The 26,156-nt window shown below is 48.2% G+C and overlaps 1 protein-coding gene across 1 annotated transcript in view; it reads right to left on the bottom strand.

The window, feature by feature from the left end:
- LOC125148680 (O-acyltransferase like protein-like) overlaps nt 1-25,412 on the bottom strand; it is a 65,269-nt gene extending 39,857 nt beyond the window's left edge. The window contains exons 1-3 of the mRNA XM_047826672.1: nt 25,259-25,412; nt 7,089-7,228; nt 5,695-5,773 (exon numbers count right to left, since the gene is read on the bottom strand). Coding sequence (XP_047682628.1) covers nt 5,695-5,773; nt 7,089-7,228; nt 25,259-25,412 — 373 coding nt within the window. The remainder of the gene's footprint in view (nt 1-5,694; nt 5,774-7,088; nt 7,229-25,258) is intronic.
- Between the last annotated feature and the right edge of the window lie 744 nt (nt 25,413-26,156).

The following is a 26,156-nucleotide window of genomic DNA, read 5'->3' as shown; positions in this document are numbered from 1 at the left end:
TTCCCTGTTCCTACACCACCAAGTGCCTTAGCTGTGGGGTGTGGATAACCTAAGCTCCACCTCCCTAGCCCTCCCCCATGCCCCCCCCCCTTGGAGGGGGGCCGAGAGCCAGAGGGGCAGGGAATTCTAGACACTCAGCGTGACTGGAAGAGAAGGGGAAGGTGGGCATGTCCCATGACCCTACAGACATCCCACGAGGAGGCCCAGCCGGAGGCCTGGTCTCTAAAGCAGGGCGCCGAGGACAGGGTCCTTCTTACCTAGATCTAAGGGCTACACTGCAGCTACCACTCCCCTCCTCCAAGGTGCCCACCCTCTTTGCAGGTGATCACAGGAAAGCCTCAGGGGCAGGAGAGGAAGAGAATGAGTAGAAAAGAATTGAGCCCCGGAGGTCCCAAAATCAAGTTCAAAGGGCTCTGAAAAGAGACCCCTAGAGACAACCGTGTCCCCTCTAAATTCATATGTTGAAGCCAGGACCTCAGAATGTGACGATATTTAGAGGCAGGGCCTTTAGGGAGAGGCGATTAAATGAAAACGGAGCCATCACACTATCTCATCCAACCGGTGTCCTTAAATGAAAGGAAGTTTGGACACACGTAGGTGAGCCCACAGTGAGCGAGAAGGTGGCCGTCTGCAAGCCCAGGAAAGAGCCCTCAGAAGAAACCGGCCCTCCTGACGCCTTGATCCTGGACTTCCAGTCGCCAGAACCATGAGAAAGAAATTTCGTTGTTGAGCCCCGGAGTCTGTGGTATTTGTCAAGGCGGCCCCAGCCAGCTCTCACGGAGACCCGCCAGATCGCTGCCCTTGATGAGATAGCACTCGGTGGGGGAACCAGGCCAAGACTCTCGAATGGCGGGCTGCCTGCGGACAGTTGGGTTTCCTGGGCTCGTCCTCCCTCACCAAGTGACCGGAGTCAATGTCCTCGGTCCTAGCAGCACTGAGGAGAATCCCCACTCCCCGTGCTAAAGCCTGCCAGTTGATTAAACCAATCGGCAGCCTGTGCAGAAGGGTCTACACTGTGTCAGATTCTAGGCCTCTACAGGGGAATAGGGAACCTTTGTTTGATCTGTTTCCCACCAATGTCTCGCCACGTACCATCAGCACCCCCTTCACTGACACAGGCAGCTCAAGCCCACGCTACAAACGTCCCCCTTTACCCTATCCCAGGTGGCTCTTTCCCCCTCAACCCTGCGGGCCCCCCCAAAGTTCCTCTGCACGGCTACCTGTCCCTAGCAGTTGGCATGAGCTCCAGCGTGTATTTCCTGACAGGGGTTCACGTCGGGCACGCACACTCCCCTTACTAACTAAATTATAGGGTTCTCAAAATGAGAACTCCCAATTCTTTTGATTCTCCCCCCTCGGCACACGCACGCGATGGCACACAGAGGCCAGATGTAAGAGTCCTCAGGACATATTTTCTGCATTGAACCGAGAACACAAAATGGTATCCTGTGAAATGTTTTGGATTCCTTGTGATCCTCAGGACTGATCCTCAGTCCTTCCGAGGCGCCTCTGTGGGTAGTTCAGGGAGTTATTCATTAGAATAGCTCCATTTGCTCAATCAGGGCTCCGGGAATTCCCGTGGGATCGTGGGGGGAGAGGGAAGAAGTCACCCCCTGAAGTGCCAGGCCCCTGGTTCCGTGGAGGCCTCATAATCCTAATTGTAATAGGCAAGGGGAGATGAAATTAGCCTAACAGAGCATAAGAAAGAGGACAGATATAAGGGATGGTTCCACATTGACCGTGAACAGCCCAGTTCTCACTGCTTTCGGCCACTGCCAGGAGAGACGCTGTGGCCACCATACGATGTCATGAAATTTCCATAAGGACAGGAGGCAGGCTGAGAGTGAGTTCCTAAGAATGGAAATTCTTCATGGGGCGCCTGGGTGGCTCAGTCAGTTGGGCGTCCGACTTCAGCTCAGATCATGATCTCACGGTTGGTTAAGTTCGAGCCCCGCGTTGGGCTCTGTGCTGATGGCTCGGAGCCTGAAGCCTGCTTCAAATTCTCTGTCTGTCTGTCTGTCTCTCTCTCTCTGCCCCTCCGCTGCTCACACTCTCTCTCAAGAATAAATAAATCTTTGGGCTCCTGGGTGGCTCGGTTGGTTAAGCGTCCGACTTCGGCTCAGGTCATGATCTCACGGTCCGTGAGTTCGAGCCCTGCGTTGGGCTCTGTGCTGACAGCTCAGAGCCTGGAGCCTGTTTCCGATTCTGTGTCTCCCTCTCTCTCTGCCCCTCCCCTGTTCATGCTCTGTCTCTCTCTGTCTCAAAAATAAATAAATGTTAAAAAAAAAAATTATAAAAAAAAAGAATAAATAAATGTTAAAAAAAAAAAAAAAGAAGGGAAATTCTTCATAGTTGAGTCTGGGTTAAATTGGCTACCTTAACCCAAGCCCCTTCTTTCTCAGCTCTGTGCTGTCCCTGTGACCAGGTAATTATTTGCCTCTCCATTAATCTCCAGTCAGATTTGCCTGACGTTTACTGTTGCATTGTGGGTGGGAAGGCAAGCTGGTGCAGCCACTCTGGAAAAGGCTCCTCCAAAAATTGAAAATAGAGAACTATCCAGCAATTGCACGACTAGGCATTGATCCACGGGATACAGGTGTGCTGTTTCGAAGGGGCACGTGCACCCCCAGGTTTATAGCAGCACTATCGACAATAGCCAAATTCTGGAAAGAGCCCAAATGTCCATCGATGGATAAATGGATAAAGAAGATGAGGCATATATATATACAGTGGAGTATTACTCGGTAACACACCCTGACCTGCCCAGAATCTTTTCCCCCTCTGTCTGCAATCTTGTGCTCTTTTCTTCCTGGCTTGTCTGCTACGGTCGTCACGTGTTAAGTCCTTGCACAAACAGCTTCCGCCCGCTATTGCCGAGCCGTCTGCCCCCACATCTGTAGAGGAAATACTGGCAACTCCATCAAAAATCTTTGGGGAACAGCCGGGGCACCTGGGTGGCTCAGCCGGTTGAGCGCCCGACTTCGGCTCAAGTCTTGATCTCTCGATTCGAGGTGGTGCGTTCGAGCCCCACCTCGGGCTTTGCGGGAAGCCTGCTCCCAGGATTCTGGCTCCCTCTGTCTCTGCCCCTCCCCTGCTCAGGCTCTCTCTCAAAAAATAAATATAAACATTTTTTTCAAAAGGGTTTAAAAAAAAAAAAAGCTTTGGGGAATAGCTGACAAATCCTTTCCGGATGGAGACCTTTTCTCCTAGGCAAAGAAGCTCCCACTTCTCCCTGCAGAAGCTGGAGAACGAAGCTTCCCTAATATACCCACCCTATCAGTCAGCCCTGCCCTCCCTAAGCAGGACCCTTCCTTTTTCCGGTTCCTCAATGACACTCATCAGAATATCTTTGTATCCACAATAGCATGGAACCTTCCACTTTATTCTAATGTCCACTCTGGCTAACGAGCTTAGCATTGGCCAGGAAAACCAGGCTAGCTGATAAATCTCTTAAATAATAATGAACGTTAACTCAGACTTGGCGAGCCATTTATTCACTCGAACTGCTAATTGAATAACGACTCCACGCATTTATCTTTGTTGCTAGGCTATTTGTGGCCTATCCAGCAAGAATTGAAATTGAAATTTAATTTATAACAATTGCCTTTCTTTTCAACAGCACATAAAATATTTGGCCGGGTAGACAGACCCCGTACCGGAAGCTATAGGGGGGATCATAAAGTCAGAGGACAATTTAAGCTTATTGAAAACTAACTGCAACATCGACACTTGAAAGATTTTAAATATGTGTGTGAGGTTGTGATATAATAAGAAATCTAAATTTGGTCTTCGTCCCGGGTTCCTGGCACAGAGCTCACAAAGCCCTTGGAATTTCCTGAGTGACACGGGTGGGAGGAGTGTTTGTTCTCATTCATAATAAGCCCCTTTCAAGCAGACTTGAGTTGATGCCTAATAAAGTGACTCTGGGGGGCACCAGTCGGGACTAGAAGATTGGAGCCTTCAGCCCATCCCCCACCTCTGGAGGGAGAGAGGGACCGGGTTGAGTCAATCACCAATGGTCTGTGATTTCATCAACTGTGCCTACCCGTTGGGGCGCCTGGGTGGCTCAGTCGGTTGAGCGTCCGACTGTGGCTTGGGTCATGATCTCACAGTTCGTGGGTTTGAGCCCCACATGGGGCTCTCTGCTGTCAGCGCGGAGCCCGCTTCGGATCCTCTGTCCCCCTCTCTCTCCGGCCCTCCCCCACTTGTGCGCGCGCTCTCTCTCTCCCTCTCTCAAAAATAAATATTAAAAAAAAAATTGTGCCTACGTAATGGAACCTCCATAAAAGTCCTAAACAAAGCGGTTCAGAGAGCTTCTGGGCTGAGGAATACGAGGTGCCGGGATGGGGGTGCACCCTGAGAGGGCAGGGGAGCTCGACGCCCCTTCCCACATTCCGTGCCCTGCGCAACTCTTCCATTTGGCTGTTCCCGAGTTTTGTCCTTTATAACAAGCCAGTAATAAGTAACAGTAAAGTGTTTCTCTGTGTTCTGTGAGCCAGGATAGCAAATTCGCAAACCTGGGGAGGGTACGGTGGGGACCCCTGACTGGCCGCTCCATCAGACCGAAGTGTGGGCAACCTCGGGACCCACTACTTGGGACTGGTGTCTGAAGTGGGGGACGGTCTTGTGGGAATGAGCCTTTGACCTGTGGGGTCAGCACGGCCTCCAGGTAGTTCGTGTCAGAACTGTACAACGTGAGGGGGGCACCCACGCATGTGGTGTCCGAAGTGTCCTGCGGGTAGAGAAATAGTGTCTTCCTTTTAACGTGCCGTGTTAGCTCTCATTTGGACAACCAGAATAAATACAAGAGATGCTAGTAGTTAAACTTCTGGGCTTCAAAACTCTTCCTTTGAAAATTCTGAAAGAGAGGAAATCAACCCAGCGTCCATGAGGACTCAAATGTATTCACTCTGCAAGGCGAAGGTCAGAAGCGACCACAAGGCCGCGGGGAGCTGGAGTCACGCGGAACTTCGTTGTCCACCCCTCTCCCTGCAGAGGAAGGGATTGAGGCACGGGGAGTGGGAGCGATTTGCCCAGGATCACACAGCTGGGAGGTGACGACTCGGAAAAAACGCGGGGGTCCCAGCCCCGAACCCTCGTAACACATTGGCGTCACACGATCCCAGTTCAGAATGGCCTTCTGGATTTGGCAGCTGCCAGACTTCCACACGTGGGCCACAGCAGAGAACAGTCACAATATGGAACCGGATACCGCCCCCCTCCTTTCTTCAGGCCGAACCAGGCCACTGTGGGTGAGGGAAGATTGTTGAAATTTAAAATTGTATTGTGCAGGGGGCGCCTGGGTGGCTCCGTCGGTGGAGCGTCCGACTTCGGCTCAGGTCATGATCTCGCGGTCTGTGAGTTCAAGCCCCGCATCGGGCTCCGTGCTGATGGCTCAGAGCCTAGAGACTGCTTCAGATTCCGTGTCTCCCCCTCGCTCTCTGCCCCTCCCCCACTCACGCTCTGTCTCTCTCTCTTTCTCTCAATCCTACCTCCATCCTCCTTCCTACCTACCCCTTGCCTATTCCAACACCTCCGTTGCCAAATCCCCCAAACCCCATTATTCTCACTCAGTTTGTTGGCCTTAATCAGGACGAAAGGTTAGTTCGTTCCTGAAAGAAGGGCCTTTCTCGGCTCCAAGGAGTTGGGGGTCTTCAAACGTTACGCGGAGACAACAGTCTCACTAGGACCTACCCAACCGAGACATCACGGTCACGTCCTCTTCGGTGCAAGAATCAGGGACACACACTCCCACGCTGTATGCAGCTCCATCCTGAAAAACACGAAGCCACAACGTTCTTTCGTGTTGGTGCTCGTGACACATGCACACGATCATTTCTAAGGCTGGTGTTGTGCTGCCCAAGAATTAAGATTAGGACGGGGGGGAGACAGGTATCGAAAGACGTGCGCTGACATCTTTGGAGATGGCTTCCCCATTACAGGGTGGTTCGAGTAAACCTGCAGAAGGTCAGATGCACTTGTATTTACATCAAAGTACGCAGCTGATTAGTTTAAAAGCCGCCACCAGTGCGGGGTAATCCGCCCCCCGTTCACCTCTCTCCCACAGGGCAAACTGTCCTAGGGGTCGACGGTCCTTAGGATTTTCAACAGAATTGCCACGTTGCCATCTCTTTGTAACAGGACACGGCATATCAAATAAAGATTTTATTCATAAATCAAGCCCATGATGAGAATGCCTATCCCAATGAAGGAAAGATCAAATTATAAATAAAAATTTCCGGCATGCTGCTTCTAAACATGCAATTTACATGATTGCATGGGCCTGGCCTTTGGCTCTGATATCAAAACCATTAATCTGCTTCGAAAATAGGACGTGACATTTATACACGCTGATTAAACCCTCAAGCAATCATTGTCACGGCCCTCCGGGGGACAAGTGGGTGAGAATCTCTCGATGGCCAGTGGTCAACCATCGCAAGACCGTTTTATAGCATTAATATCAGAAAGCTATTTTATATGACTGTTTTTAGCCAACGTGTAATGTATTTTCTTCTAGTGTCGTGTACAACATCATCAAGCCTATTTTTGTATCAAATAAGAGGCTGTGCTGTCCCTGGTTTTATTTTCCAGCAGCGAAAGAATTAACATGCCTTGCAGGGAGTCAGCCCTGTGACCTCAGTCAACTGATGTACTGATGTGTTCACAGAAGTCCGGGCCCGTCTCACGCACGTGTCTCAGAGCTCTGTTTCTGGGACAGGATTATGGGTAATGGGAAGTCTCCCCTCCCTTTGGTATTCCCCAAACAGACGGTGAGTCAGGAGTTGATGCCCAGAAACATCGGCTAGGGCTTGACCTTGGATTCCTCCTGAAGGTCGTCCAGAAGTCTCGCCCCCGTACAATATGGCGGGAGGAACATCTGAAGGTCTGTGTGGAATGCGGACAACTGCCCTCCTATAGTGTCGCACACTCCGAACATGCAGGTGCGATTTAGGTGTAACTTTTTGCAAAACGTCGTAATAGATTTGGGGGATGTTTTGTTAAGAAAAGCAACCGACGGGGCTGTCTGGGGGTCCCGGTCACGAAGTTCAGTTGTCCTTGGAGAGCACGAGGGCAGATCCCGCACTCACCTGCAGGACCTGAAACTTGCAGTACTGTCCTTGGAAGCGTCCCGAGGGAGCCCGGGCGGAGAGGCACTCGCTGTACGATCCCAGCCTGTCCACGTTTCCGTTAAGAATATTGCTCCCAAGCTTCCCCACCGAGTCATACACTGAATTTCAAAGCAAAAGAAGTAGGCAAGGTTAGCTTCTTCGCGTCACTTTCAAATGAATTTACAGGCACTCAGCTCCGCCTTCCAGAACCATCAATCTGAGATGACAGGGGGTGGGGAGGGGAGTGAGGGGGTGGGGAGGGAGTGGGGGGGGGTGGGGAGGGAGTGGAGGGGGCGTGGGGGGGTGGGAAGAGAGACAGATGAATTCAGAGGCCACTCTTTGAGCCTGCGTTTTGTACCCACAGCCCCATCTTCACCGAGGGAGAAGAATGATACAGGTTCTCGTGTGGGTCGCCCGGTCTGCTGCTGAAAAAAAATGAAGAATTTGAATTCTTTTAAATAATAGATGCTTTGGGGCGCCCGGGTGGCCCAGTGGGTTGGGCATCCGACTCCAGCTCAGGTCACAATCTCATGGTTTGTGAGTTCGAGCCCCGCGTCGGGCTCCGTGCGGACAGCTCGGAGCCTGGAGCCTGCTTCGGATTCCGTGTCTCCCTCTCTCTCTGCCCCCTCCCCGGCTCGTGCTCTGTCTCTCTGTCTCTCTGTCTCTCTCAAAAATAAACATTAAATATTAAAAAATAAAAATAAATAAATAAATAAATAAATAATACGTGCTTTGAGGGAGTAAAAAGACATGGCTAAAAATCAGTAGCTTTTCTTTCTCCCTCCCCCCGCCATACAGCCAAGAGACAATATTCAGTCTTTAAAATTTTTTATCCAGTTTTGTGGGACCTTAGACAGTTAATCTTGTTTGTTTGTTTTTACCCTCAAGAGCAGAACGGTGCAGTCATCAGCTGCACAGTTAATGACACTCTTCACCCTGGTCCTGCAAAGTGCTCCTTTTTTTGGTTCATGTTCATGTACGTCCTTGTGGGTCCTCGTGTCCTTCATTCTAAATAATCCACTTCCTTTCATTTCTTCCCGCTCCCCCTTCCCTGTTACCCCTACCCCCGTACGCTTGATGTCTGTGCTTTTATTCGTAGGTGTCCTCATTTTGTGCAAATGTATTTATAATTTATATACGTGACTTTGTGCTTCAGATCTGTTTCTACACGGGTCGTGCTGTGCTACGTTTGAGGTGTTTCTTGTTACCCTTATGGCGTTCCTGCGCTCACCGAGTCCAGACCTTCTCACCACCCGTAATAATTCATCAACATCTCACACTTCGCTGTTCCCTGGGTGATGGACCCAGACGGCCTCCGACCCACAGAAGCACCCAGAGTGTCCCCATACCGACCTACGTGAGGCTTTAGCTCTCACATACACGCACCAGTGAGCGGGGTTGCTGGGTCATAAGGTAAACCCATACTGGTAATTCCCACCAGCCTGTGCTCCAGAGCGACTGCCCCAGGACACCCTCCGGGTGGATGCTGATTCCTGCCTCGTTGCCTGCTCCAGCTTTCTCATTTTTGGCAATTAATGGACGTAAAATGCCATCCGATTGTTGCACCTTTCATTTCTCTGATTGCAAATCAGTTGGGATGTTTTTGTTGGTCAGCCGGCCATTTAAGTTTTCTCTTCTGTTTTCCGCTTGCAACTCTTTGCCCGTTTTTAACGGATTCGCTCTTTGCTTTGCAAGAGTTCCTGGTTATTCTCTATATCGGTCCTCGTCTACCTGAGTCATTGAAGGCATTTAGTTTCAGTTATCTGTCAGTTCCTTATCCCCGGTGCCCTTTGCCGGACAGAAATCCATTCTTTGGAGCCCCTACTTTCTGTCCTGGTCTTTGAAACATCTTTGTTCCCGTTGAGACGGGCCACATGGTTGGCAAGGCTAATGCAAAACGAAGTGCAGGGTTCTTGTTTAAAAATTATTAAGAATTTCGAGGGGCGCCTGGGTGGCTCAGTCGGTTAAGCGGCCGACTTCGGCTCAGGTCATGATCTCGTGGTCCGTGAGTTCGAGCCCCGCGTCGGGCTCTGTGCTGACAGCTCAGAGCCTGGAGCCTGTTTCGGATTCTGTGTCTCCCTCTCTCTGACCCTCCCCCGTTCATGCTCTGTCTCTCTCTGTCTCAAAAATAAATGTTAAAAAAATTAAAAAAAAATTATTAAGAATTTCGAGACAGTGACAGCAAATCGCACTGAAAGCAAGCATGGGGCCCACGTAAGTGGGGGTCCTATGTGACTGCAGAGATCACAAGCCTATGAAGCCAATAATAAATAAATGAATAATAACCATGTGGTTTTTATTATTATGGATTTGTAGTATTTTGAGTATTCCGCCTTTCGTTTTCTTTTCAAAGTTGAACTAGTTAATTGGCACACCATTAAGCATTCATACAAATTTCAGACAGTTTGCATTCAGAAAAAATTCAGGAAACGTTTATTGAGCCCCTTGAAACATCCAACTAGAATAGTGACTGAAATTGCTTCAAATTCATTGATATATGGGGGAAGTTAACATCATTTTTTTTCTTTTAAATGTTTATTTTTGAGAAAGAGAATGAGTGGGGGAGGGGCAAAGAGAAAGGGGGACAGAGGATCTGAAGCGGGCTCTGCGCTGACAGCAGAGAGCCTGATGTGGGGCTCGAACCCATGAACCGTGACATCAAGACCTGAGCCGAAATCGGACGCTTAACTGACTGAGCCACCCAGGTGCCCCGACATCATTTTTGTGTTAAGCCATCATTGGATGTCAATTTACCCCAGCTCTTTTGCGTCCTTACTTAAAATTTCACATTTTTTCCTTGGTCATCTGAAAACAGATTATATAAACAATTCCCAGATAGTGTAGAGTTGGCTATTTTTCTTGGTGTTTTATTTTCAAATATATCTTCCAATTGATTGTTGCGGGTGTGGAAAAATGCTACAGATTTTTATAACTGGTTCTGGTCTCTGACCCATATGCTGAGCATTCCGATTAGCTTCTCAGTCGTATTTCTTCCTCATCAATTCTTAGGCCACATTTTTTTTTTTGTCCTTTTCTCGTTTTGGAAGCAAAGCTATGACCGAATTTATAAAGCGTGGTACACAACTTTCGCCCTTTTTATTTTCTGGAACAACCATGATACTGGTTGCCAGGGGTCGGTGACAGCGGAGGGAGGGGCTGTGCACACCTGTAAGGTGGCAACACGAAGCAGATCTTGGTGGTGATGGAAAGTTCTGGGTCTTGACCGTGATGTGGGTTATGAAACCTACACATCGCTAAAATGGCATAGAGCTATACACACGCATTGTACCAATGGTGATTTTTTTTTTTTATAGTGTACTAGGATTATGTTCGATGGCAACCATCTGGGAGAAGTGAATGAAAGATAGGGGACCCCTCTTATTCTGTGTTCGTAGATTCTGGGTTTTTTCATTTGGCATCCCTTCATCATGGGCCCAATATCTGTATTAACTATATTTTCCTTTTTTCTATATTTGTGATGCTCTGACATTTATGGCCTCCGTGGCCATTTCTAGGGCTAGCCGATTCTTAGAGACAGCAAATGCTTCCCCACGTGGCCCCCGCAGCGTGGCAGGCCCCCATCGTGGGAAACGTAATAAAAATCTTTCAAGGGCATTGACCTCTCGATGTTGGCACTCAGTCACCTCCATAAATTATAACCTGCACGTACAATTGATATACTTTGTATCATCTGAGCAACTTTCTGTAAATCCATCGTTATTTTTTTTTTAAAAAAGAGGTGTTTTAAAAAGTAAATGTTGGGGGGCGCCTGGGTGGCGCAGTCGGTTAAGCGTCCGACTTCAGCCAGGTCACGATCTCGCGGTCCGGGAGTTTGAGCCCCGCGTCGGGCTCTGGGCTGATGGCTCGGAGCCTGGAGCCTGTTTCCGATTCTGTGTGTCTCCCTCTCTCTCTGCCCCTCGCCCATTCATGCTCTGTCTCTCTCTGTCCCAAAAATAAATAAACGTTGAAAAAAAAAATTTTTTTTTTTAAATTAAAAAAAAGTAAATGTTGGGCAGCTTTTACATCTTTTGAATTTTTGATTCTGACAGCTGGTGTTCTCATTGTCATCCAGAGTTTTAAGTGCTTTGTGAGTGTTTGCTGTTAACCTTCCATTATGGTGTCTTTTTGTCACTAAGGATTCCCCAGTAACGTTACTGGGTTTCCATTCGCGTAGGATTTCTCTGTTAGTTCTGCTTTTGTCCGGTGTCTGACTATCTTTCTTTCTGGAAATGTTTCCAGTTTCCTCGTTGTTTTTCATGTCCTTAATTTTGGGTCTGTCCTGACCTGTATTGTAGTCCGATGTGAATTTTCTTCATCAATCTGGTTTGGTGTTCTATAAACCACACCGATCTGACCTCTTTTCTTCATTCTGGAGAGAATACCACTACCATTTGCTCGATATCCCCTTCCTTCCGCTTGTTTGGTTGTATTTCTCCTTCTGACGGCACTTCTGGCCTCAAAATCTCTTACGTTTTCTTTCCCAGCTCTTTATCCTTTCCGGCTACGCTTGGAGGGAGAGTTCTCTTAAATGGATCTATCCAGCCCCTCGTGTTCCTTGGCCCCCATCCACCTTACTATTTACCCCATCCACTGTGCTGTTCACCCAGTTCAACTCTTTTTCCTCCACCCATCTCTCTTGACTGTATGATTTCTTATTCATACTTTGTATTACCAATATTTTCCGCTAGCTCTCGGACTGTATTTATTGTGTTTAGTTTCAACCTCTGATGACCCAGCCATTCCAATAATTCAGCTTCACATAGTACACAAATTTGTTCAATTCGCTGTCAGTAGCTTCAAGAATATAGTAAACAGGATACAGCTGGGTTTTCTTTTCAGTGTGATTAATACGGTCCGGTTGATCCCTTTCCCTTAAAACCCCCTGGCATGACCTATGCGGCCAGAACCACGCAGTGTGCTGACAAGACCAACAGGGGGAGTCTGTTACGTGCCAGGCGCTGTTGTGAGTGCTTTCTGTCCACTGTCTCACATACCCCTCGCACAATCCTACGGGATTACGAGTAACTGTTTTAATCTCCATTTTACAGATTCGACGCCTGAGGCACAGACGTGGTAAATAACGGAAACAGCAACATACATCTACCCCTTTTGAATCGCTCACGAGAAGCAGAGCCGGGCGCTTCAACCGGCTAGTAAGGAGCAGGGCTACGTATTCAAATCCATCCTGATCAGAACCCATCGCACGCAGAAATACCCTGGGTTTTGGGGCGCCTGGGTGGCTCAGTCGGTTGAGCGGCCGACTTCAGCTCAGGTCACGATCTCACGACCCGTGAGTTCGAGCCCCACATCGGGCTCTGTGCTGACAGCTCAGAGCCTGGAGCCTGTTTCAGATTCTGTGTCTCCCTCTCTCTGCCCCTCCCCCGTTCATGCTCTGTCTCTGTCTCAAAAATAAATAAACGTTAAAAAAAAAATTAAAAGAAATACCCTGGGTTTTTTGGTCAGTTTGGTCTATACGTTCTCATATACAACTGAAGGCAGCGACATTCTTTGGAACGAGCAGGGAGAAAACTCCACAAACGGGTTGGCAAATGACCCATCTCTTCTGGCATTTTGGTCTTTGTCTTCACTCATAACGGGATTCCTGCTGCGAGTTAACCTAAAAATCGGGGGAAGAAACTGCATTGTGCTTACATGTATGCTTTTTTTTTTTTTTTTTTAAATAATAGGTCATTTTGAAAACCTCCTGGCCATAACTGGGCAAACAGTCCTTGATGAGCAATCCGGGGGAACCTGACTTCCGCCGCGAACTCCTGACTCTTCTGGGCAGGTCTGTCGCTCAGGCCACTTGGGCTCAGCCGGCAGGTGTCTGTTTCACTGGCCTCTTTTATTCTTTTTTAATCTTTTTTTTTTAATGTTTATTTTTGAGAGAGAGACAGAGAGACAGAGTGCAAGTGGGGGAGGGGCAGAGAGAGAGAGAGACACACACAGAATCCGAAGCAGGCTCCAGGCTCCGGGCTCTCAGCACAGAGCCCGACGTGGGGCTCGGACCCATGAACCGTAAAATCATGACCTGAGCTGAAATCGGACACTTAACCGACTGAGCCACCCAGGCGCCCCTTACTGGCCTCTTTTAAATGGTGCTAAGGATTCCAGGCTGTTGCCTCTTCTGGGGGCGACTCTATCTCTGACCACACTCAGAACCTTACAGCTGGCATCCACTCGGCCATTTGTAGCCAGTAACTATCTTTTATAAATTTTTTTTTCAACGTTTTTTATTTATTTTTGGGACAGAGAGAGACAGAGCATGAACGGGCGAGGGGCAGAGAGAGAGGGAGACACAGAATCGGAAACAGGCTCCGGGCTCCGAGCCATCAGCCCAGAGCCCGACGCGGGGCTCGAACTCCCGGACCGCGAGATCGTGACCTGGCTGAAGTCGGACGCTCAACAGACTGCGCCACCCAGGCGCCCCAAAATCAGTAATTTTTTAAAAGTCAAAGAAACTAATTTATAATTTGCAAAGGATATACACAGGCGACTCTTAGAGGAGGAAATCCAAGTAACCGATAAATACGCGGAAGTTGTTTGGTCTCACCAGCAAGCCACGATGAGGCCTCATTCTTTACCCATTGAACGGCTACAAAATGATGAGGTTGATATAATTACTGTTAGTGAGAATGTGAAGAAATAGGTCTCTCGATTTGGCCTCTTAAAAGCTATTCTGCCTCCTAACAGCACCTGGACGTGGGAGAATTACCACTCCCCAACCTAATGCAGTCCTGACAGAAAACCAAGGTGCTTTTTCCCGTCACTACAGAGGCTGACGGGGTCCTTGGAAGCTGCTATCACTCTGCCCTCCCACTCTCCGTGACAGGAGGTCAACCCTCTCCCAGGACTCGTGCAGAGTGAGTGAGTCAAGGCCCAGATCAAAGCTTGGGCCTCGTTCACCTACTGGTAGTGGGCTGGGGGGCTGTAGAATGGGCCGACCGCCATGGAGTCTGTCTGGACCTGACTGCTCTAGAGACCAGTTCTGGGCCCAGCAGGTCGCTGGCCCCCTTCTCCACCCTGTGAGCTGCCCCGGAGTCGGCCAGTTAAACTCCCCTTTCTGCGGAAGCTTGCCAGAGTTGGTGTTTGTGGTTTAACCAAAGACTCCTTCCTAACTGATCTCCCCAGGGACCCAGCAATTCAACGTCTCAGACTCGGCCCGGGGGAAACATGTGTGAACACGCGATTGCAAGATGGTCGTAGCAGTAAGGCCTCTCGAGGCAAAAAAGTAGACACAAACTATTAGGGGGAGCCACGTGAAAATTCCATCGCATGGGACAAAAACAGTTTAATGTCAGCAACGTCAAGTAGTTCAAACTCTATTGGGAGAAGGTTGTATGAGCTATGGTACTTTCATATTCCATAATGCTCTGCAACGACTAAAATGAGATAGATCTGTATTTGTTGCTGTGGAAAACGTACCAAGACATACTATTCCGTGGGGGGGGGGGGGGGGGGAGTTGAAGGTGGCTCAGTCGGTTTAGCGTCCGCCTCTTGATTTCAGCTCACGTCATGGTCTCGTGGTTCATGGGTTCGAGCCCCAAGTCAGACTCTGTGCTGATAGTGCAGAGCCTGTTTGGGATTCTCTCTCTTCCTCTCTGTCTGCCCCGCCCCTGCGCAGGCTCTCTCTTCCTCTCAAAATAAATGAATAAACTCGATTTTAAAAAAAGGTTCAAAAAAGGTTCAAAATTTAAAAAAATAATAAAAAGTTCAAGAACAATAAATATATTTTTCAATTTTATAAAACGAAACAACATCTCTGCAGGCTTACGTACACAAAACTGCAAGGAGAAAGTTCTGGAGAGTTCTAGAAGGATATACATTCATTGTTAAGAGCTATCATCCAGGAAGGGGACTAAGAATTAAAGGAGGGAACAAAAAAATAATGAAGCTCTGTATTATTTCGATTCCTTTACAGGAAGAATAGGTTCATATATTCTTTAGGAAATACAGTATATGTAAACAAAGTTTTAAAATCAATATATTTGTTTAAAAAATTCTTCAGTGGTATTTATTTCATCGTCTGGAGTAGGAGTTGGCACTCTGCGGCCCTGTTTTTGTACGTAAAATTTTATAGGAATACGGCCACCTCGTTCGCTTACGTGTTGTTAACGCTGCTTTCTAGATACAGAGTTCAGCAGTTGCAACAGAGGCTATGTGGCCCACAAACCTGAAATATTCGCTATCTGGTCCTTTAGAGGGAAAACGGCAGACCTCTTATCTACAGCTGTGATTCCCAACCCTGGGCCCACATGAGAAACCCCTGGGGCATCTTTAAAAAATAATAAGACCCAGGTTCTACCCTCGCAAAGAGTGGCTTAACTGGTCAGGGTGGATCTTGGGCATTAGTTGTTTTTGAAACTTTCCCAGGTGACGCTCTGTGCAGGCAGGCTCCACTGCTCTGATCTTTAGGATTAATTCCCGACTCCTGAGGGTGGCTTAAAAGGCCCTTCGTGACCGGACCTGCCTCTCCGGGCTCACCCTCCCACGCCCACACCCATTTCCGCTGTTCCTTTATACAGAATGCACCAGGCCTGCACTTGTCTGTTTTTCTGCCTGGAATGTCCTTCCTTCCTGTCTGCCTGGCAAATGCTGAATCATCCTTTGCGTCTCAGCGGGAGGATGGTCTCCCCCCCAGGAAGCAGTCCAGACTCCTGCTTAGTGTATCACCCTAAAAGGCGTGTAATGGTTCACCTGTCTGTCCCCGCTGTGTGGGAGGGGTCATGTTTCCATTAATGGATATCTCAGAGGAGCAGTTCGATAAACATTTGCTGGATTGAATGAAACGCTGAAAAAATTAAATTCGAATGCCCAAAATCCAGCTCCATGGATGAATGTATTTTGAAGTCCTCCGTGTGTCAAGAAAACCAACGACCATTTAAAAAGCCAGATGTATTTATTATAGATAAGCTAGCTGATTCCCCAATCCCTTTCTCTATCACTGAGCATCCCAAATGCTGCAGCCTGAAGTTTAAGGATCTGGAACTAAAAGGGTCAGAGGAGATAAAAACGAGAGGTGTCAGATACTGAGCCTGACTTTACCCAGATAAGACTCTAAAGGACAAATGTAGAGGTATACCCAATTAATCCGCTTGAGAAGATTAAATTCCACTTTTTTTGTTTTTTTTCCAGTTGGTGTTCTGCCTTGTAAACTGATTGGATTCATGGCTTTCTGGCCAAGGTTATTTTGTATGCTGTGCAAAGTTTCAATTGCATTTGCTTCCCTTCTGATCATGAACTCAAATGGACAATTTGCCCTCTAACTGCTTAATCGGTTTTTGTCAGGAACCAGAGATGCTGGGCCTTTGGTCCCATCCAAATAAAAATACATCGTGATTGTCTTGGGAGGGAGGGATAGAATAAACTCATGATTAATCCCACCTGCTACTTCAAATTGCACGGCAGCCGTGCCACGTTTTCATTTCCCAAAGATGAAAAACAACTCGTTTCAATTCTGCTGGACTGATCGGCAAATTTGCCTTCTCACATGGTGGTGATGCTACGTGGACATCGAAACGCAGAGCTGATTCATTTCTGGGTTTGAACAGAGGAAAGACAGACCCTGGTCAGTGGTCTTATATTTTAAAAGATGGCTGCACTTATACGATGAAGCTGAAGGCGGCAGAAGATTCTAGAATGCTAAGCCACAGATAAATCTTGAAAGCAATCATCATCTACCGCTTTAACAGCAAATATTTATGAAGCACCTGCCAGATGGCTGCGTTACGTTGGAGAATTTTAAAAACCAGAATTGAATAGCCCTTGCACTGTGGCTAATGATACAGGGCATACACATAAAATGCTAGCTCTCTGTTGCCAGGATCTCCTTGTTAGAAAGAGATCTGAATGTGCTACCAATCTGATATCCAAAGTTCCTAGAGCAGCTGTTTACAAACACCTTCTGGAAGTCCCCCTTGCGTCTGGTCAGCTATTCATCTTGGAGAACAAGAATAGCAGGTGTACTAGTTTCCTGTGACTGCTATTACGCATGCCCACAAACTTGGTGGCTTAAAACCACAGATATTTGTTCTCTCACAGCTTGGGAGGCCAGAAGTCCAAAATCAGTATCCCTGGGCAGAATTCAAGATGTCAGCAGGGCCGCACTCCTTCCGGAGGCTCCAGGAGAGAATCTCTTCTTTCCCCTTCCAGCTTCTAATGGCTGCTGGCAGCCCTTGGCTTGAGGCCACATCACCCCGATGTCTGCCTCTATGGTCACATCACCTCCTCCTCTGCGCTCTGTCCCCCACCTCTAAGAGCACACATGAGTGCATTTAGGGCCCATCTGGATAATCCAGGATACTCTCCCAATCTCAAGTGGGCAAGGACCAGTTTCTCACATTCACGGGTCCCAGGAACTAGAACGTCGATGTCCTTGGGGGGCCCGCGTTTCAGCCCGCCCCAGCATGGATGGATGTGTCTGAAACCCAGCTACTCTAGAGATCTCAGTGAAACCCGCCGTGTCACCCTTTTTCTAAGGTTTTCTTTGTTTCAGCCTCTTTCCTGTCCCTGGCTCTAGCGCCGGTGGAGGGGCTGACCGTGAGTAAAATGCCCTCCGCACCGACAGGCGGGTGAGACGACAGGCCACGTCTGAGAATCCAAATCAAGTGGACGGTCAGTGCCCCCATGATGACAAGAGAACAGAGGCTCAGCTCGAGCCAGTGACCAGCTAGCCCAGTGAGTGCCTCCCTACAGACTGCCTCCTGGAACTGGGTGTGAACCCCGAGCCTTGCCTTCCAGGAGAAAAGACGAGACACACGGAGGAGACGCAAAATAACCGCTCCAAGAGGGAAAAGATGAAGCCAAAGGGAGTCAGCGGTCAGGGGAAGAAGCCCAGCGACCCCGCCAGCAGGGTGGCCTGAGAAGCGTGACATAGGGACCAGGGAGAAGGGACTTGAGGGGTTAAACATGGCTAACGCACAAGCAGCTGCTTGTGGACGATTTCAAGGATGTTATGAGATTAGAGAAAACAGGAAATGAAAAGCCCTGCAGACTGCTTGGGAGCCAGAGGCCCCCCGCCCCGACTCTGTCCCTGAGGGATAAAGTGCAGGAACACGCAGACATCATGTGAACCCAGGAGGGTCTCCATATGCCGAGCGCAGTTTGGATTCCGTAGAAATAGCTCCCCCCGAAGGGCCTCTGCTGCAGACGGTGTTACAAATGGTCCGGGTGGATGGAATGAAACGGCCGTGGGTGGGTCCGGTACATGTCAAAGAAAATGAGTTCCAGGACCTACCTGAGACAGCTTGTTCTGTTTGTTTTGTTTTTCATCTCAGAAATAGATGCATGCTTTTTTGTTGTTGTTGTTCTGGAAGGTGTGTTTGGGGGCCCATCGCTTTCTGTGTTTGTGTCCTGGTGCTGTCCTAATTTCCACCAACTGGGTGACTTGTACCCAGAGAAATGTATTGTGCACCGTTCCGGAGACCGGAAGTCTGGAGTCAAGGGGTCAGCAGGGTTGGTTCCTTTTGGAGACTCTGAGGGAGAATCTGTTCCTGCCTCTCTCCTAACTTCCGGCGGTTGCTGGAGATCTTTAGTGTTCCTTGGCTTGTAGATGGCGTCCATCACTCCGATCTCTGCCTCTGTCATTCGGCAATTGTCCCTGTGGCTCTCTGTGTGTGAATTTCTCTCTCACAAGGACACCAGCCGTTATCTTAGGGCACTCCCTGACCCAGCATGAATCTCGTTCTAAGTTGATCCCATCTACAAAGACCCTATTTCCAAATAGGATCACATTCACAGGTACCAGGGGTTAGGATATCAACAGGTCTTTTTGGAGGACACGGTTCGACCCACAACACTCCCCAAGTGGGTATTCTAATCCAAGCCAAAGACGCTTGTGTGACCTGGCAGGGGACGCCGTGGGCCTGGGGAGCAGCCGTGCGTTCGGGGAAGGTGTGAAAAGTTTACCAAGAGATGGGATCCCATCTCCTTATGTGGAGAATCAGACAACCTGCTGGGCCATGGCAAAAGACCTGTGGAAATAGCCAACCAGGTGTCTACTAGGACCAAAGAACCAGAATATGACTTCGATATCTCCTTTTAATAGAGCTTCCATTATGCATTCTGGTCATCTTTTCATTAAATTATACACATATATAACAAACGCCTATATAAAAGGGCGTAAACCACAGGCCTTCGCTTCCAGGCGCCCTTCCTCCAGAGAAAAGACAGGACAGGACAAGATATTCAGACAAGAGACATGAAATCACTATTCTAGAACATATATAAAGCCAAAAGAAGTCCCTGAGTAGAACAACCCAAAGGGATATATGGATATGTAGACACAGCTCTAAATAAATGAATGCTAAATTAGTAGGGATCACATATTCACTAAATTCTATAAATTCACCATTCCATACTATGGTCCAATATTTAAAACACAGCAAGAAAAACAAGGAGGTATGGGGGGCATAGAACAGAAAGTGGTGACCGAGCTGTGTGGCCAAACCAGTGACAGTGAGCTTCCTGCACATTTGTATGAGTTTCCTACAGCCGCTGTAACACATTACCAGAACTTTGTGGCTTCAAACAACATAAGTGTATTATCCGACAGTTCTGGAGTTTGGAAGTCCAAAACGGGCTTTACGGAGCTTTATGGGTTGAACTGTGTTTCCCCCAGTATTCATTTGTTACTGCCCTAAGCCTCAGTATCTCAGCCTGTGACTATCCTTGGAGATAGGGCCTTTTAAAAAGGTGATTAAGGGCTGCCTGGGTGGCTCAGCTGGTTAAGCATCTGACTCTTGGTCCCAGCTCAAGTCACGAACTCAAGTTTCGTGAGTTCAAGCCCCACGTCAGGCTCTGCACGGTCGGTGTCCATATAAAAGGATATTTGGACCCACGGAGTGACACCAGAGAGAAGGCGTCATCAGCCATCTGCAAGGCAAGAACAGAAGTCTCCGAGGAAACCAACCCTACCGGTACCTTGATCCTGAACTTGCAGCCTCCAGAACTGTGAGAAAATTAATTTCTCTTGCTTAGGCCCCCCAGTTTGTGGTACTTTGTTACAGCAGCCCTCACCAACTAATCTGGGGGGTGGGGTGGGGGGTTGGTTTTTGTGTCTACTTTTGGGAACTTGTCTGACTTAAGTTTTTACCAGTAATTACCGGTAAAATTGACATCCCGATTTTCAGCCAGTCATCACAATGATCAGAATCACACAAGAAGCTTCTTTGAAATTTAGATTCTTAGGTCCAGCTCCTGGAGGCTCAGCTAGCAGTTGGGTAGGGGCTCCAGCAGCGGTAGTAGATGTCTCATAAAGGGCTGTCTACCCCAAATGAGAACGTGTCTGTATATCATATAGAGAGATTATTATAAGTTATGCCGATACAAAAGATGTGTGGCGCGCTGTATTAATTTGCTCCGGCTGCCATGACAAAGTACTACAGATGAGGCGGCTTAAACAATGGACATGGATTTCCTCACAGTCCTGGAGTCAGAAGTTCAAGATCAAGGTCTCCACAGGGTTGGTTTCTTCTAAGGTCTCTCACCTTGACTTGTAGATGGCTGTCTTCTCCCTAAAATCTTCACTTGGTCCTTCTGGGGGGGTGTCTGTGTTTTCAGCTCCTCTTTACAGAAGGGAAACAGACGGGATTAGAGCCCACTCTCATCACCTCATTTCACCTCATCTACGGCCTCCTTAAAGACCTACCTCCAAATAGAGTCACATTCTAAAGTTTAGTTACTTATCGAGAGGTGGGCGGAGAGGGGCAGACAGAGAGGGAGAGAGAGAATCCCAAGCAGGCTCCACGCTATCAGCACAGAGCCCCACGCAGGGCTTGATCTCCCGACCGTGAGATCGTGACCTGAGCTGAAATCGAGAGTGGGATGCTTGACCGACTGAGCCACCCAGGTTCCCCTTGAGTCACATTTAAAAACAAAGTACTGGGGTTAGGATTTCACCACATGAATTTGGGGGGGTTCAGCCCATAACACACCAAATAATTCCAAATTATTGGAATTCCAATAATTCCAAATAAAGTCCAAATAACAATGAAATCAACAATACGCCTTATTATTAATTCCACATACAGCCCATTGACTCTCACCGATGTTTGCCAAACTCTAGTACCTGTAGCCAACCTGTGGTTTCCGTTGACCAATGAGTGTAGTCCGGACATGAATATTGGGTGATATTTTTGTCCACACGAATGAGTAATACGGATGCGAAACCAGAACGATGTATGTCAGAACTTCACTCCATTGTCAATGACGTGAGCAATGTTTTTGCTGCATCGGGTGACAGTTTTCAAGTGCTATTTACAACGTGACGGCACAGACATGACACGTTTTTAAGTTGAACGTGCACTTGTGACATTATCTCCACCAATTTCTTAAGCCCAGATGGTCAACAAAAACGCTAGAGCAAGCCCTGACTTGACTTCTGGACAAGTCTGCCAACTTCTGGAGTGAATATACTTAAGCCACAGTTGACCAGCCCCCAGCCTGAAGCTCCTGAACGTGAGCTTGGCAGACGATGGGCCTTGGCGTAGCAGCACGTTCCCGCCATACGAGCACAGCAGGTGCAAGCATCTTCAAGAGCGCGGATAATTGTGAAGTGTAGTAAGGCTATCAGGAAGTGGTGAACTTTGAGTACGAGTTACTTTTGTTCTTAACGTAATCCATTTACTTGGCGCCTGAAGTGATTCAACCCTTACAAGTAACCGTGTCTGACAACCGGCTCGAAAATCTCACAAATGGCTCTTGGAAGCCAGTGCAGACTGGGGGCGGGAATCAAAACATTTTTAAAGCTGCTGCCGATTGCCAGAGTTTGGGACACACAGCCTCTCCATGTCACAGGTGACGAGAGTCTAGTCTGGCACAGTGGGGGGCGCCTGGGTGGTTCAGTGGGTTGAGCGTCCGACTTCAACTCAGGTCATGAGCGCTTGGTTCATGGGTCCCAGTCCGCATCAGGCTTTCTGCTGTCAGCGCAGAGCCTGCTTCAGATCCTCTGTCCCCCTCTCTCTCTGCCCCTCTCCCTTTCCCCCTTCCCCTCCTCTCTCTCAAAAGTAAATAAACCTTGAAAAAAAATAGCAAAGTAACGTCGCTTGGGCGAGACCAAGCACACGGCTGGTTACTGGCCTCCACGGATGAGAGCTCAGATGTCAGGACCGCCAGCTTAGCACAATGTCTGTGGGCCAACGGCCTGTCTCTCAAATGTGCCTCGTGTACCCCCCGATGAGGGAAGGCACAAATGGAAAGATGCACGTGGTCAGGTAGAGAGAGAAAGGGGAAGAGAGAGGGGAGTGATCACCGTGGAGGTAGGGCATCCCAGACAGGGGACCGTCTCGGAATTAGAAACAGATGCGTTTAGGGAGGAAGGCAGATAATGGCCTAGTGCTCGAGGAGAAAGACAACTGAGAGGAAAAAACCGATTAACCCGGAGGAGGAGGCCAGCGATCTCTTCGGGTGCGATGTGTGTGTGGGAATGAATGCAGGCAGTGGGTTACGGAGTTTAAAAACAGGGCGAGAGCGGGGCCTGGGTGCTCCGGCGGTTAAGCACGCAACTCTTTTTTCTTTTTTAAGTTTATTTATTTATTTTGAGAGACACGGAGAGAGCGCACGCGGGGGCGGGACAGAGAGAGAGGTGAGAGAGAATCCCCAGCAGGCTCCGTGCTGTCCGTGCAAGCCCGATGCGAAGCTCGACCCCACGAACCACGAGATCGTGACCTCAGCCGAGACCAAGGGTCTGTGAAGCGTCCAACTCTTGATTTCGGCTCAGGTCATGACGTGACGGTTCATCCACACCCTTCAATGCATCCTTCCCTCTGCATCCGGCTCTAACGTCAGCCTCTCCCCTGCTCGGACCAGGAACGACTCCGGCTCCCCTCTGCAAGATCAACATCCCTGCCCGAGAGTTTCGTGAACCCTCTCTCCCCCACTCGACTCCTCAGACCCCCGCCCATTTTCCGAGACCCTGCCACTGTCATCTCCATGCTTTGGGTTGGGGAGGGGCACTTAAAACATTACTATGTGACATTTAGTACGTTCAAAGGGCATAAAGAAAATAAAAAACACCAGTGTTCCCACTGCCCAGCTTGCAGAGTGAACCGTGACCCATTTGAAATCTGACGGGACCCCAGTCGCATCCCCGGCCTGACCGGCTCCCACTCCGAGGCAACGTCCAACTCGATTTGGAGATTATCGTTCTTCCCTATCCCTCTCCACCGCCCTACATACACCTGTCTCCCCGAGCAACACAGCACCTTAACCGGCACGTTCGACACCTTTTCCTACCGCATACATTCTACAACTTTCATCCTTTTTCACTATTTTTTTTTCTTGTCTCTCTCATGGCTCATCTTAGGCAGTGATTGAAAGCGCAGGCTTGGGCATCGGATAACGCGGGCTCACATTCTATCTCTACCCCTTACTTTGGGCAAGATACGTTACGTCTCTGTGGCTCGGTTTTCTCATTTATGAGACAGAGGCAACGCCCTGCTCACGGCCGGGGCCACCCGGACTCAGTAAGACATCCCTCGCCCAGGCTGGGAACCGTCCTCCATGGAAAAGTGCTAAGTATTGACTCATCATTTTTCCATCCACATGATGGTCAGGAAAACCATGCTGAGAAGGAAGGTCCGAACCACAACCGGTGCCCAGAACTGTCGGGCAAAAGGTCAAAGCCACGACATCCCGTGTTTTCTGTGTGCGTTACAACGAAAATCAGTTAAAACAACCACAGGTAGCATCCGTCTATTAAATTAAGGCGTGGTTATCTATTATCTATCCCATTTATATAAATCATTTGATTCTTTCTTGGGCCATTCACCTTTGGGAGACTTTTTTTTTTTAAGTTTATTTATTTATTTATTTATTTGTAATCTCTACACACAACTTGGGGCTCAAACTCACGACCCTGAGATCAAGAGTCTCATACTCTTTTAACTGAGCCATCGGGCATCCCTCAGGGAAACTTACTTTACCTAAAAAAAAAAAAAAGATTTTCAATTTTCAGGCCCCTACGGACAGAACATTGTTGGTACATGACCAGAGTGACTTCCAAGGCAAATAAAGTGTTAACGAGGCTGTGATTAATGATGACGCCATATGCCATCACCTCATCACCAGTAATCTCAGCCAGTCCCTGTGCCTTCTGGATTTTCTTGGCCGCCGGACTTGGCCCGGGTTGGTCAGAACGTTCCCTGTCGATTTCAGCAAGTGTGGGAGCAAAACATAATCAATTCCAAAAGGGGATTTGAAGATGGCCATTGAATTAGCTCGACTGATATTTTTTCCAACGTCTCCTTAGATATCGGGACACACAATCCAGTGTAAAATGCCAATCGCTTCCAATCGGGTGCTATTTTGAATTGCCCAATATTAGATCAAAACATTTGTTTATCTTTATGATGTGTATTTGCTACTGTTTTCCAATACAAAATAAATTAGTCATGTGTTCAAACGGAAATGGAAATTGCCGTGGTAGTTTTTCTGGCTTTGGAAAGAGTTTTTACTTTTCTTCTTGTTAGTGGTTTCCATCAGCATCACAAATGAATCATTCTCCCGGAGAGGTTACCCCATTGAGAAAGAATCTGATTTCCTGCCCCTTTCTGGCGGGAGGGTAATGGGTCCCTTAACTGTGAGAGTAATTTTGGGAAACTAACAGACCATAAATCATGGCGGCCTGAAGTCTGTCCCTATCACAGGCAAAGAAGCTTGGCTATAGTCGAGCTTTTTCGAGCTTGGGCCAGTGCCTTCACCAACACACTCCGCAAAATTTATTGTCAAGTACATAATGGGTCCAACTTGTTCCCTAAATACTGTAATGAAGTAATTCGTTATCAAAACCAGACTCGAGATCTAGAAAAAGAAGTAAAGTTATCTCCTGTGACGGCAAAACGCTACCAACTTCAGTAATGGTGACAGCATAGCATCTTACAACTTCTCAACAATTCTCATCTTACTAAGAAGCTGGTCCTCATGAGATCCCTTCTGGCTAGAATTAAATACCACTTCCTCTATGGCCTTGTGCAATAAAAATTCCTCCTCCCTCCTTGATTCCTGGAGCGATCATGTAAATTGAGACTCGTCCTGTCTTCCCTGTTTGGTTCTGTTTTTAATTATCAAGAGGTTTTCCAGATTCCTCCCCGCGCAAACCTCAGATTGCCCTGTGTGTTCACCTACCCAACAGGACAGAAAAACCTACTTACTTCTCAGAGCGTATTCTTTGGGCTCCACCGAATTCAAGTCGGAAAGGAATTCGTCAGTGTCCTGCATGCATTTGAGAGAAACGTTTCCTGCGGGGAGCGCAAAAGGTAATTGCAATTGAAAAGACAGAAAACAAAAGAACAAAGTCAGGACCATCGTTGTCCCTTAACCCGTCAGGATAAAACTCCCCTCTTAGACAAGGAGGCTTATATTTATGAAACACTCGTCTATAATATGTTGGGGGGGAAATGTGACATTGCTCCGTCCTTAACACGCACAGACAAGTTGTGTGTCCTCAGCCACCTGCAAAGCAGCGGAGATGAGCAAACCATGGAAACCGATTTATACACAACTTGTTATTGTTCACTAAACTCGCACTGTGGATATGGGGGCCGCTGAGCACCTGGCTTCCTTTAGCTACGCAGATTAACATTGCCAGCTAACACGGATATGCTAGATTTTCCCTGGCTAGATGGTCTTGTGTGTTTCTCTGGGTTTAAAAAATTTACCGAGGATGTTAAGTGGCAGTATGTGGTTTTTTTCCAAGAACGATTGTGAACCCAACCTATAAAACTTACTCGGATAAATCAGAAGCCAGCAAGGGCTTCCTCGTGATGGTCTGGACACCCTATATGTCCGGGGATGGGTCTGCCGGACTTGAACGCGATGTGGGAGGGGGAGTGATGAACTCCCCCGCGGAAAGAGACGGCGTTACAGGGGGACGAGTAAGTTCCTGCAGCCTCATGTGGGGGCTTAGAGCACACATCCTGGGAAGGACATTATGCCGACAGGAGACCAGGGTAGCGCTACTCACCTACTTGAAGAACACGTCAAATGCGTGGCCCTGGATTTCTCGTGGTGTAAATATCCTCTTTCCAGAGAGCCTTTCTTTAGCTAGTA

Source organism: Prionailurus viverrinus, chromosome D3, assembly GCF_022837055.1.
Source record: "Prionailurus viverrinus isolate Anna chromosome D3, UM_Priviv_1.0, whole genome shotgun sequence".
In the NCBI taxonomy this organism is placed as follows: Eukaryota; Metazoa; Chordata; class Mammalia; order Carnivora; family Felidae; genus Prionailurus; species Prionailurus viverrinus.
This window is presented reverse-complemented; position numbering and strand designations above follow the sequence as displayed.